The 12,258-nt window shown below is 50.3% G+C and overlaps 1 protein-coding gene across 1 annotated transcript; it reads left to right on the top strand.

Annotated features, from left to right (window-relative positions):
- Positions 1 to 495: 495 nt before the first annotated feature.
- On the top strand, positions 496 to 6,430 carry C1QL2 (complement C1q like 2). Its single transcript, XM_051786604.1, has 3 exons — positions 496 to 680; positions 984 to 1,743; positions 2,220 to 6,430. Exons 2-3 carry the CDS (start codon positions 1,105 to 1,107, stop codon positions 2,397 to 2,399), a joined length of 819 nt encoding a protein of 272 aa, XP_051642564.1. The 5' UTR covers positions 496 to 680; positions 984 to 1,104; the 3' UTR covers positions 2,400 to 6,430.
- The last annotated feature ends 5,828 nt before the right edge of the window (positions 6,431 to 12,258 follow it).

Below are 12,258 nucleotides of genomic sequence, written 5' to 3'. Positions count from 1 at the left end.
GGCAAGCCTTGCCTGCCTTCGGGAGACCGGGACGGGTGTAACGGATTTGGTTACACTTGGATGTGTTGAGGAGCAAGATCCACACGCGATGTTGTCCCGCTCTTTTTTTGGGCCGCCGATGCTGGACGGGGGGAGCCCGAGGAAGCCACGGGGAACACTCCAGGGTGACCTGTTGCCTGCGCGGGGGTTTCCCCGACCCCCTCCCGCAGAGAGTGGTGCGGGTCGGCGGCGGCAGGGAGCTCATCCCGGCGGGACAGGGGCTCCGGCCGCCGTCCGGGCAGCCGCGGACAGAGAGGGATGAAGGGATGCAGGGATGCCGGGAGGAAGCAGTTTCTGGCGGCAGGTGAACGGGGCAACGCGATGCATTCCCGACCGTCCCGCTTTCAGCGGGGCGCAGTTTGGGCGGTACCCGCAGTGACTCCGCCGGTGACGGCGGGGCGGGCGCGGTCCCCCCGCCTCTCAGCAGTGCCAGAGGGGGGCCGGAGTGCCCGGGGACGTGCGGGACGCCCCGCCGCCTCTCTCCTCCCCTCCCCTCCGCCCGCCCCGCCCGAGGGGCCGCGCCGCCACCGGCGCTCGGCGCTGCGGGCGGTCGGGCGGCGGCAGACGGGCGCATCATCGCGGACCGCAACGACGGCGGCGCCCCGGAGCCCCCCCGGCGGCTCCGCCCCGGCCCCCCGCAGGTGGGTCCGCCCGCCCCGCCCCGCTTCTCCCGGCTCCGCGCCCCCCACGTCGGGGCGGCGACGGGGGCGGGCGGGCCCGTCCCCCCCGCGGGGCCGAGGGGCAGAGCCGGGCGCCCGCTCGCCGCCCTCCGCGCCCGCCCAGCCCCGCCGGGCGGACGGGGCGCCGCGTCCCTTCGGAGCGGAGCGGGGCGGCTCTCGGCATGGCGGGGCTCCCGGCCGGCCGGCGGGCGGGCTGAGGCGGGGGCCGGGCGGGGAGGCGCCGGCGGCGGGGTCTCACCGCCTCTTCTTGCCGTCCCCCCGCAGGGAGCGACCGGCCCCCCGCGCCACCATTGCCTCGCACGGCAAGGAGGACCTGCTCGCCGCCGCCGCCCGGCTCTGGCAGCGGAGGAGGCGGCTGCTGGCCGCCGCCGGGCTCGCCCTGGCCATGGCCGTCGCGCTGCTGGTCGCCGTACCCCTGCTGCTGCTGCAGGCGCCCGCCGACACCGGCGCCCACTACGAGATGATGGGCACCTGCCGCATGATTTGCGACCCGTACAGCGGCGGGCGGCCGCCCGGCCCCGGCAGCACCGCCGCCGTGGAGGCCCTGCAGGACCTGGGCGCCAACCCCCCGCCGCCCTTCGTCCAGGGACCCAAGGGGGAGCCGGGCCGGCCGGGCAAGCCGGGCCCCCGCGGGCCGCCCGGGGAGCCGGGGCCGCCGGGGCCGCGGGGCCCGCCGGGGGAGCGGGGGGACGCGGGCAAGCCGGGGCTGCCCGGGCTGGCGCTGGCGGGAGCGGGCGGCGGCGGGAGCGGCGGCGGGGCGGCGGCGGGCGGAGAGGCGGCGGGAGGGCTGAGCGCCGCCTTCAGCGGGCCGCGCATCGCCTTCTACGTGGGGCTGAAGAGCCCCCACGAGGGCTATGAGGTCCTCAAGTTCGACGACGTGGTGACCAACCTGGGCAACCACTACGACCCGGCCAGCGGCAAGTTCACCTGCCAGGTGCGCGGCATCTACTTCTTCACCTACCACATCCTCATGCGCGGCGGCGACGGCACCAGCATGTGGGCTGACCTCTGCAAGAACGGCCAGGTGGGTTCCGCCGCTCCCCCGCGCGTCCTCCCCGCCCCGGGGCCACCTTTCGTCCCTTTCCTGCCCCCGCCCCGTCGCCCCCCCGAGGCACCGGTCGCGGCCGCTCCCGGGAAGAGGAGCGGCTGGAGCATCCTCCGCGCCGTCGGGGCGGGGCTGCTCCGCGGGAGAGGCTCTAGAGCCGCGACAAATTCCGAACTCTCGGCTTGCAAACTTTAGTGCCGGGAGGAGGAGAAGGAGAAGCGAGGAGAGGGGAGGGAGGGAGGACGTGGTGGTAGTGGGGAGGCTGGAGAAGGGGGGCTCCTGGGGAACTGACGGAGGGGCCGGAAAAGGGGAACTCGGGGAACTGATGAAGAGGGAGGAAACGAGGGGCTGGGGAGGCTGGTGGAGGGGCTGTGGAAGAGTGGCTCGGGGAGCTAATGGAGACGCGGGGGAAGAAGGGCTAGGGGGGCTGACGTGCCCAGCGGCTGTGTTGGCAGGTGCGGGCCAGTGCCATCGCCCAGGATGCAGACCAGAACTATGACTATGCCAGCAACAGCGTGGTGCTGCACCTGGACTCCGGCGACGAAGTATACGTCAAGCTGGATGGAGGCAAAGCACACGGAGGCAACAACAATAAGTACAGCACTTTCTCTGGCTTTCTTTTATACCCCGATTAACACACAACAAGCAACATGACACAACTGGCCCTGCCACTGATGCTTGTGGGGCTGTTTGGCATTTCCGTATCCCATCGTGCTGCTGTTCTGCTGGTATCCACTGTCTCCACAGGTCACTTTAGCGTCATTATCAGTTTGTATGTCTTTATTTTTACTCCTGTGGAAATGAAATAGAAGTGAAACAAAGCAATCCCCTTCTTTACTCTCCCGCATTTCTTCTGACTGCCCTCTCCCTTTGTCAGCCTGAGTGTTTTGTGTGTCACACGAGGAACTCGGCAGCTTAAAACTCTCAAGTGGTTCCTGGAGGGTTTAAAAGAGCCCAGAGTTCAGACTGTGCCACATATGGAATTTGAACCAGTCACATTTTTTCATCAAAAAAGTATTAATTACGATGATGAATTTTCAGATCGACTATTGCGAAGTGGGACTGGGCCATAACTGTTCTTTCCTCTGCTGCTTTGTACGGGGTCAAGTGTAAACTTTTCTTTCTGTGCTATGCAATGCTCATGTGAATGATGGTGTCATTAACGTCAAACCTGTTTCTGTCTGCAAAAGAATTTGGTTGCTGACCACAGTCACCAAAATATCACATTAAATTATGTTTTTAGACAACGCCTTTTTGCTTTCTGTCTCTTCCAGTGCTGCAAAGGAGCACTGTAGTGCTGCCACAGGAGGGTGGGTAGAGGAGGGGGTCACTTTGGTCCCTTAGGTTTGCAGCAAAATTTAAAGGTTTTTTTTAAAGGATGGGGCACCTTGCCTAAGTCTTGATTATGGTTCAGGGGAGTTGGGAAGAAGCAGAGGGAGAGGAAAAAAAGCTTCACCTTTGCACAGTTTTGTAAAAAGGAGACACACTGTCATCAAGAGGTGAAAGTGGGGGTGTGGAGTAGCTATCCTGAAGAGATTTACTGGGTTTGAACCTGATCTACAGGTTAACAAAGTACAGGAAAAGCAGTTTAATCAGTGATTATGGAAAGCCGTGTTTCTGTAACATGCTTGACAAATGCAAGGAGGCAGCAGGGGAGAGAGTCTGTCTAAACCCTCGCACTTGCAGTGTGTGTATGGGTTGGAAACCACACCTAACTGTAGTGGGTCTGCACTGGTGCCTGAGATGGGCTAGGAGAGAAAGCTTGCTCAAGACAGACAAATTCAGACCATTTAGAAAGGTTTTCTTCTGATGTCCTCAGTAAATTCCAGCCACTCTGTGTCTTTTTAACAATGCACAGGTGTGTAACTAGTGCGTGTGGTTCTGAGCCTTTGGTGTAGGAGGTGCCTCTTTCATCATCACCCCAGTAGGTAACCTCCTTAGTTTGGGTAAATTGGTGAAGCTAAAACAGTTAAATTGGTTTACACAAGAACTTAGTTTCATTTTACTGTCTTGTCATTTTGTTTTTTCCTTCTGAAGATCTTACCTCCCTCTTATTTTTCTGCCCTTTGCAGCTTTAGTGCAGTTTCACAAGAGAGACAGGAACTGGACTGAAAACAGCTCTGCCAAGGCTGGAGCTTTTCCCCTGCCCTGATGTTGCAGGAGGAAGGGGAACCCAGTTGGCTGGACTTGGTCCAGCCCCACTTTGGGGCAGCCCTGTGATGACTGAGTTATTACAGTCGCTTCTGTCTCCTACCTGGTCCTTGGTGGGTATTTTCTACTCATTGGCTGGAAGAGGAGGGTCAAAGAGAGAAAGCAATTCCTTCATCCTGTCCTCAAACTCTCAAAACTGTCCTCAAACAAAAAAATCCTAGTCAAGGGAAGCAGAGTTCATAACCAGGTACATGTGTTAGACACTTATCAATCTCTAATGTGTTGTCGATTTGTACTATTTAGAATATGATTAAAACCAGTGTCTGAGACCCAAATGAAGTATAATTGCTATGGATCCTCAATTCCCAGTGGATCCGTAATCCTTTTTGACTATTCCTCCCCCCTCCTTCAATGAAATGGAGCTTAGACACAAAGCCCTTGGTTTAAATTTCAAAAAATTAAAATTGACATGCAGCAGCATTAGCAGGAGCCAGGAGGAATTCTAAGGAGGTGCCTGGGCTGTGCTTTATCCTTTGCATTAAGAAGCAATTTGTACTTCTAACAAAGACCCAACTGTTCCCCCTTGGCAAAAGGGCAATGAAGATGCCTTGCAAGGGAATTGCTGTTCACAATACTTAAACAAATTTGAATCTTAGATTTTTAAATCTGTATTCCCTGGTGGCGCCTGCTCCTCTCAATTCAAATGCAGGGCTGGCGGTGTGTGCCTGCCAAGGTGTCAGTAGCTAAGCGGATGATGGATTGATGAGGCAATGGGAAGACACAGGCTCACAGTGGCGGTTTGCCCCGACAGTGATCTATGTATCTGCACATTATCAATGTCATGAGGAGGCTTGAACCACCCTCACTAGATGTCTCATTTTCCACTTACCTCTTATGTACTAATTATCAGGCTGGATTATTCCCCAGGATAGAAACAAAAAAAAAAAAACCGCTCATTGCCCCTCCACTGACAGTTTACACAATCGATAGAATGAATGTCTCCCTCGGCTGCTCATAGGCTTTTTTGTTTCCTCTCCTCATTGCAGGGTCTTCCGAGATTGCCTCTGTGGGGGGTTGATGGCTCTCACCCAGAATCTGCAGCGGTGGTGCTTGAACAGGCTCCTCTGTCCCACTCATCTTGGTAGTAGCTCAGTGTGTGGGTTGTGTTTTTTTCTGAAGTAACATAGGGAAAAGCAATTGGGAGATGAAAAACTTCAGTGCTCAGTGGTGCAGTTATCCAGAAAAGCAGAGGCAGCGCTGCAGATAGAGATGGTGGTCCCTGTGCTGCTGGTGTCTGTGGGTGAGAGAAGGGTCATGTACAGCCCAGCAAGCAGCCTGCAGCAGGCTTGTAGCCCTCTGGGCTTTAACTGAGTTGTCTTCCCCTTGGCAATGGTCCATGGGTTCTTCATGGCACAAAGAGAAGGGGCTGTTCGTCTGGTCAAAGTAACTTAGATACTGTAGCAGCAGATCCCTGATTTTAGTGAAACCTTATTCTGTGTCTGGTCAGCACTGGCTAGGGAAGGGAACCCTGGAGTAGAGAGGAGCGGGGAAACATTGAAGTGCACAAAACACAGTGGAAGGGGCAATTGGGATGCTGCTGAGACCCCTGAGAGGAGTGCCAACCACCCCTGGTCTGTGGTTGTTCCCTGGAGGAAGGTGTTCAGGTTACTCTGCTCTCCTGCAAGCCCAAGCCAGTATTTGTGGTTGGACACTTGTTTTCTTCTGTTTTGGCCTTCGTTGGCTTGGAAAACTCCTGGCAAGTCTCTAGGGAGATGGGTGAGGAAATCCTTCCTTGGCTTAAGTGAAGTAGGTGAGCTGCTGGGGCTGAGGTGTCACCAGCCAGTGTAGAGAGTTTTCTGACAAACCTGTGCTGCAAGAGCACCTGGAGTCTGGTGTCCCACGTGAAGTGTGGTGCCTCTGTGTTTTTCAGAATGTCAGTTTGCAGATTTTCTCCTTGTTGCTCATTTCCTTGTAAAGTAGTGCCTGGGTCAGTGGGGCTCACAGGCCCACAGCAGGACAGAACAGCCCCGTGTCTGGGTTCTCCTCTTTCCCTTTTGCTGTTAGAAAAGCAAAGTGCTGCTTTCTGTGCACATGGCTTAACACGTGTGCATTGAACCATGCTTTGGTCTTCATCTTGCTGCTTTTGAAACTAACTCTGGACATTTTTCTTGGTGACTTAATGCTTGTTTATCTTTTTGCTTGGCTTCTCCAGTGGCTTATGGTGCCTGGATGGGTTTAATTTGTGCACTCACAAAGTAGGGACAATGGGTTTTGGTGGATGCTCATGTGTCCTTTTTTCTGTTTATGCCACAGACTAATTATATTAAGGGATCTGTGACAGACAGAGGTGAAATGGTGTATAAATCTATTTCAAATCTGTTTGTGTTAAATACCTTTTTTTGTAACATGCCATTTTTTTCCTTACTGTGATTGGAATGAACTCTGGGAAAAAATCCTGGTAAAATCCTGTGTCTTAGTATTGTCTCTGGGATAAAGGAGCCTGTCAGAATAAAATAAAGACTAACTGAATCTTCACTGACTTTGAGACTGCAAGGTGTTTGGTCTTTTTTACTGTAAATGTCTACATCATGCAGAGACTTGGAAGATTAATTACAGACAAGAGAGGTAAACTGTTACCATGTGGACACCCAGGCACTTACGGGTGAGAGCCTGCTCTCAGCTGGTTTCACGTTTAAATGGCAGAAAGAGGTTCAGCTTGTTTATAAACTGAAGGTAATATACAAATGGGAGCCCATTTCTCTAGACCAAGCCCATGCCAGTTCAGAAGTAAATCCCTTGCTCACACAGCAGGTGCCACAGCAGCAGTGGAGGAGATGCTTCACTCTTCCTTAGGCCCACTTGCCCTGAATGAGCTTTGTTTTTGGAGGCTGTGGGGGGAATTGAGGCAGGGGAATTAAAAATTGAAGGGGCTGAGCTCCTGATTCCTCTCCCTTAAGGACTAGTTTGTTACTTGTCTCAATGGTAAGTTACAAAGAGGCTCATTTCTTGGAACAGCCTGGGGTACAGGGGCATTGCCTCCTGGGTAGGTGAGAAGTTGAGCCTGGGGTATCATTTGGTGTCCCAGGCTTGAACATACACTGGAATTCCCTTTTTTTCCTGCTGCATTTCAGGCTGAGGCTCTGAGAGCTGGTGGTTTCAGGTCACAACCTGAAAGATGGCAAGCCACTGTTGTGTCCTGGCCCCTGCCAAAGGGTGCTCAGCAGGCTCTCTCAAGGTTTTGCAGAGCATAATTCAGAGGGAGCTATGAGTGATGACCTTGTTTTCTTGAAGAGGAAACCACAAATACCCATCTTCTTTTGGTCCTTCCTATTATAAAATAGCCTGGATTAACCATTAAGCTGCCTGGCACAGCTCTGTATTCTATTAAATGGGAGTACATTTTCTTCACAGGGGGCTGATGGCATATCCCTCTTTTTGTACATTTGCTCCCATTTGGTTTTTTTGGCATGAACTAGGATAGAAACAGAAAAGGCCTGTTTGATCTCTGTGATCTGCTGCCCTATTAATGCAGGATTATTTCCTCCAGTGCTCTCTGAGCACGGTGACACAGAGAGCATGGCTTGCCTGCAGCCTTTGGCTGTGCTTCTCCCAGCGAGGGCACATTCACATGATTCTGGCTCTTCGTTTTGCTTGCAGCTGCCAGATCATGTCTAGAAAAACAAACAAAAAACGGTACCCAGCCCTGGTCTTGAATGCAGCTGAAATGTTTTCTTGGTGACATTTCTCTCTGTCAACAAATTGCTTATCACTTAAGTGTTGTGATGTGATCCCCATCCCAAGGAGGAGAGGTCTGCTGCTGAGAATGGGGAGGAGGAATGCCCGGGAGAATAACTTGTTTGAAGATGTGAGCACAGGCTTTATGAACAATGAATCTTTGTTGGTTATTAGCTTTAAGGTGCAGTTTCAGTGGTATGATAATGCAGAAAATGTTTTAAGTCCATGGGGAAGAAGCTGCTTTTCAGGTAGTGTCTTGCTCTTCCCTCATTATTGTAATGCTGTTCCTGAAACTTTGCATCAGTCATGCTGTGCTGCAGCATGTGAATGCACGAGGTGATGGAGAGCAGATCCAGGTGGATATCTGTTTTGTTTTGGTATACAGCTGAATTCTTGACATTTGCTTCCCATTCTAGCACCTTATTTTTCATGGAGCTGTGCTTCTTGGGAGCTGGGAGCCCAAGGGCCAAAGTCTGCTTCCAGGTACACCTATCTAATTCTTCTCAAACTTAATTTTTCTCAGTATCCTTGGAGTCAGAATCAATCCTTAAGTACATTACAGGTAGCTTCCCTTGGGTTGCCATTGTGGTAACTGGTTAGGTACTGTTTGGGGATGTATGATAATGAATCTCAGTTTTTGTACCCTAGAGGTGGAAATGGTCCAGGTCCATTTTTTTGTCCTGCCCAGTAAGTGTCACTCTGTAAATGCCTTTCAGACAAAACACCATTACCATCTGCGGAGAGGGTAGGGCAGCCCCTTTTGCCAGCATCTAGCAATCTGCTTAGGAAAAAGAGGTGGCAAATACCTTTGAAGCTCAACTCCTCCAAGCTCCTGCTGAGTGCATCATTTCAGCTGAGAGAGCTTGGATCATAAACTAGCATCCCCTCTCAAAAGGCAGAGTATCCTTGAGGAGTAACGCTGCTGCTATTTATCAATTTGTGTGAGAATGAAGCCTGAATGCTATTAGAGCTGAAACACTAATTAAGCCAATAAATTCCTTTGTCTTTTTGGGTGTGTTTGCAATTAATATGCAAAATCCCATTGATTCCAGCAACTCCATAATTCACAATGCAATGTTATTACATATCGACGGCTTACCCTGTGAAGCCTCCAAAAGACACTGCTGTGCATAGTAAGAATACTGCTGTGATCCCAGTTAAACTGTTACAGGCTGAGTGCATCACCACCCTCCACCAGGTTCTACCAAAAACTTGGCTGTCAGTGTGGGGGGGTAGGAAGACCACACAGAAACGTGTCTCTGTTGAGCATACGCTGTGTCTCAATGGCTATTTACACTTCATACTGCTGTCAGAATTACAGTGGAAAAAAAAAAGAAAAGATGTTCCAGCTGATCCTAAAATAAAGGCTCAAACTGATGCAAATAGAAACAGATTGTAAAGGAAATATGTATTTAGATCAAAGCAAGGCAGTTCTTTAAAGCAGCCTTAGCTTTTATTTTGCATCAGATTTGGCATCTTTCCCCAAAGTTTGTTCAAAGCTATGAGAAGGGGGATCACAGAATCATAGAATCAACTGGGTCGGAAAAGACCTCTAAGATCATCAAGTCCAACCCTTGATCCAACACCACCATGGTTACTAGACCATGGCACTAAGTGCTACATCCAGTCTCATCTTAAAAACCTCCAGGGACGGAGAATCTACCACTTCCCTGGGCAGCCCATTCCAATTAGTCTCTGATTACTCTCTCTGTAAAAAATTTCTTCCTAATATCCAACCTAAACGTCCCCTGGCAGAGCTTAAGACTGAGATGGGACAGGAGGCCTGCTCTCTTTTCCAGGGGAACATTTGTTTTGGCAACCTAAGACAGGACAAGAGTCCTTGACCGCTGAACTCGACGGTGACTGCCTAAAATTGCCTTTTGCAGCATCAAAGTGAATTCTGCCCAAATGTTTTCCAACATCCTTCCCTAAGGCAGCAAAATCACGGGGACATTGTAAGGAATAATTGGCTCTTAGTATCAAAATACTTAATTAAGAAGGCTGCCTATATGAGACTTTATTGCCTGTTTTTTCCGACATTTGGACTCCTTAGCTTCCCCAGGTCTGTAACAGCTCTGCTCTCAAGGTGGAAGGGCTCAAGAAAAGGCATGTAGTTGGGGGACTAGATGTCCTTTATGGGGTTGGTCTCATCCCTGTCAAAGCTGGTGAATAAGTGTGAATCCCTGTTGAAGAAGCGTGAATAAGGTTAGATTTAATCGTACGCTGGGGTTTTGTGGTGGTGATATTTTTTGTTACTATTTTCCGTTCTCAGGAAGTTACTCGATTTGGTCTTGGCATAATCAATGATCTTGTTGATACATACTGTCTTTGAAGCCTGTGGAGCAGAGCATGGGATGGATGTGCTTTTAAGGCAAAATCAAATACGTAGTTGTTGAATTAATTTGTGGTTGGTGTTTTCTGTAAATTGCAATTCAGATTCCCTCTTCCTGTTCCCACTATCATCCTTCCAGAGGAAAAAAAAACAGGGAGGTAAAACTGAAGCGATTATAGATGCATTTGACCCCCATGTATGCAGAGGCTCTATGACAGCTTTAGAGAATGGAAGATGAACAATATACAAATTGCTATCTCTGATTTCAAAGATAGTGTCTTTGATTTCAGGGACAACGATAAAGCAGAATTCTTGATAGCTTGTCCAAGCTAATTTTCTTCTGAGTTAGTGCTGTAACTGCCTACCTATCCACAAGCTGTCCTTTTACTTTTTCTTTTCTATTAGTGGACTAATAGGACTGCCAAGTCTTACTTTCTAGATGGGTCTTAAATGGGAAGCAGTTTGTTTCATGGAAGCAAGATGCTTGGGGAATTAATTTATGCCAACTTGTAGCCACCGGAAACCTCTGTATTCCAGCAGACTTTAAATTGAAAAATGGATCTTGCTTCTCATACTAGATTTCTCAAACTACTTACTCCCAGCAATAGAAAAGCAAACTTGTCAGGTAGACAGGGATTTTTTGAGATATCTATAAGTGTTTATCACTTGGTTCACTCCTGGAAATCTCCGGGTGAAATACGAGAGCCCAGATTGCTTAAGAAGGTCAAACAAGGTAAATATAACAATCCCCTCTGGCCTGAAAAATCCACAAATTGTGCTGTCAAATGGAAGTATGGGCAATGGCAGAGCTGACTTTTAAAAAATTTGTCATAGTTCTCACAGACCGGTCTGGGAGGGAGTACAGTGGGAGGACTAAGCCTGGTGGTTCACAGATGCTTTTGGGGTAAGACTGAACAATCACCTCTATCTGCAACCGAGCTCAGTTTCTGTCCTCAGGCTGTTCTGAACTCACTCTATCTACAAGGCACAAATGCAAGTCTTATACAGCAACACAGGTGGCAGAGTGGCCTGGTGATTTCCCATGTGTTTCCCTCTGGGCTTCTCTGTGGGTGGCAATTCCTTGGGCAGGTATGAGAGACAGCATCAGGCAATGCAGAGAAAACCATGGATTTAACAGATGGGAATCTGTCTTCCTCCCTTTTCTCTTTTATTCCTGATAAATAATATCTGCAATTGTAGCAAATTACATTCAAAACAGCTGTGGAAATATTACAAATATTGATCGCATGACTTAGATGAATACAGTGATTTCAAAGCCTTTTGGGTAATGTTCCATGAGACCAGTTATGGATGATGCATTGCCGGGAGGAACAGTGTTGTGTGGGACAGTGCCAAAGTGTTCCTGTGCTCTGCTCTGTTCAGTTCCATCCTTAGTCCTGGGACTCCTTAGGTAGAATACCTGTCTGTTAAATCTGCAGATTGCATAAAGGCAGAGAAGAGGATTAAATTCAAAATTACTTGGACAAAACAGAGGAAAGAGAGGTGAAAAAAAACAGGAGAGAATTGAAGAAGTGCAAGTTACCTCTCCCTGGAGGCAGTCCATGGCATGGACATGTGCAGGGAAGTCAGAGGAGCAGAGGGGATGGTTGGGAGCTGTAGCCAGGCAGTTTCTTCTCAGAGAGGATTTGGAGAACCACTGACTAAATGTGAGGTGACTGTATGCTGTGGAAAAGGCCAAGTATGCATATTGAGAAGTGCACCTATTGAGATGTGCAAGCTGGAGCAGCGCCTCCAATGGGTGTGAAGTAATCCCATTCTCCTGGGCTCTGGAAAGACCTCACCTAGAGCAGTCAACCTGTGGGCTCCATGCAACCAGAAAGCTGTAAGAAGGCTGGGGGTGGTCCAGAAGACAACCATATTTGTAGCGCTAAACCTGCATTATATGGGAAAACTGTTGTTTAAACATATCTTAAAATGGCTTTTTGTGGTCTCTTTGCAAACACATGCTTCTTCTTCCCAACACCTCCCACAACAAGTGTTATCCCATGCAGGAATGTCCTGAGAAGATATCCCGAGGTGTTCTCATTGGCCCCTTTTAACCCCTTCCTATTGGTTGTTAACCCCTTCCTGCAACCTGTAATTGGTTATTCTGTGAATCCTCCTAACCCTATAAATGTAACCCCCCCAACAATAAACTCTCTCTTGCCTCCTCTCCACACCCGGTGTGCTGTCTCTGTGGCTACCATGGGACCACGTGGGTGGGGGGAGGGAAGAGCACCTCTCCCCTCCAGGCTCAGGACCTGAAGAAACCCCTG

This window comes from Manacus candei, unplaced genomic scaffold (genome assembly GCF_025592945.1).
Source record: "Manacus candei isolate 608988 ecotype Guabito, Panama unplaced genomic scaffold, ASM2559294v1 h1tg000023l, whole genome shotgun sequence".
NCBI classification, from domain to species: domain Eukaryota; kingdom Metazoa; phylum Chordata; class Aves; order Passeriformes; family Pipridae; genus Manacus; species Manacus candei.
Note: the sequence above shows the minus strand (reverse complement) of the source record. Positions and strands in the feature narration are given on the sequence as shown.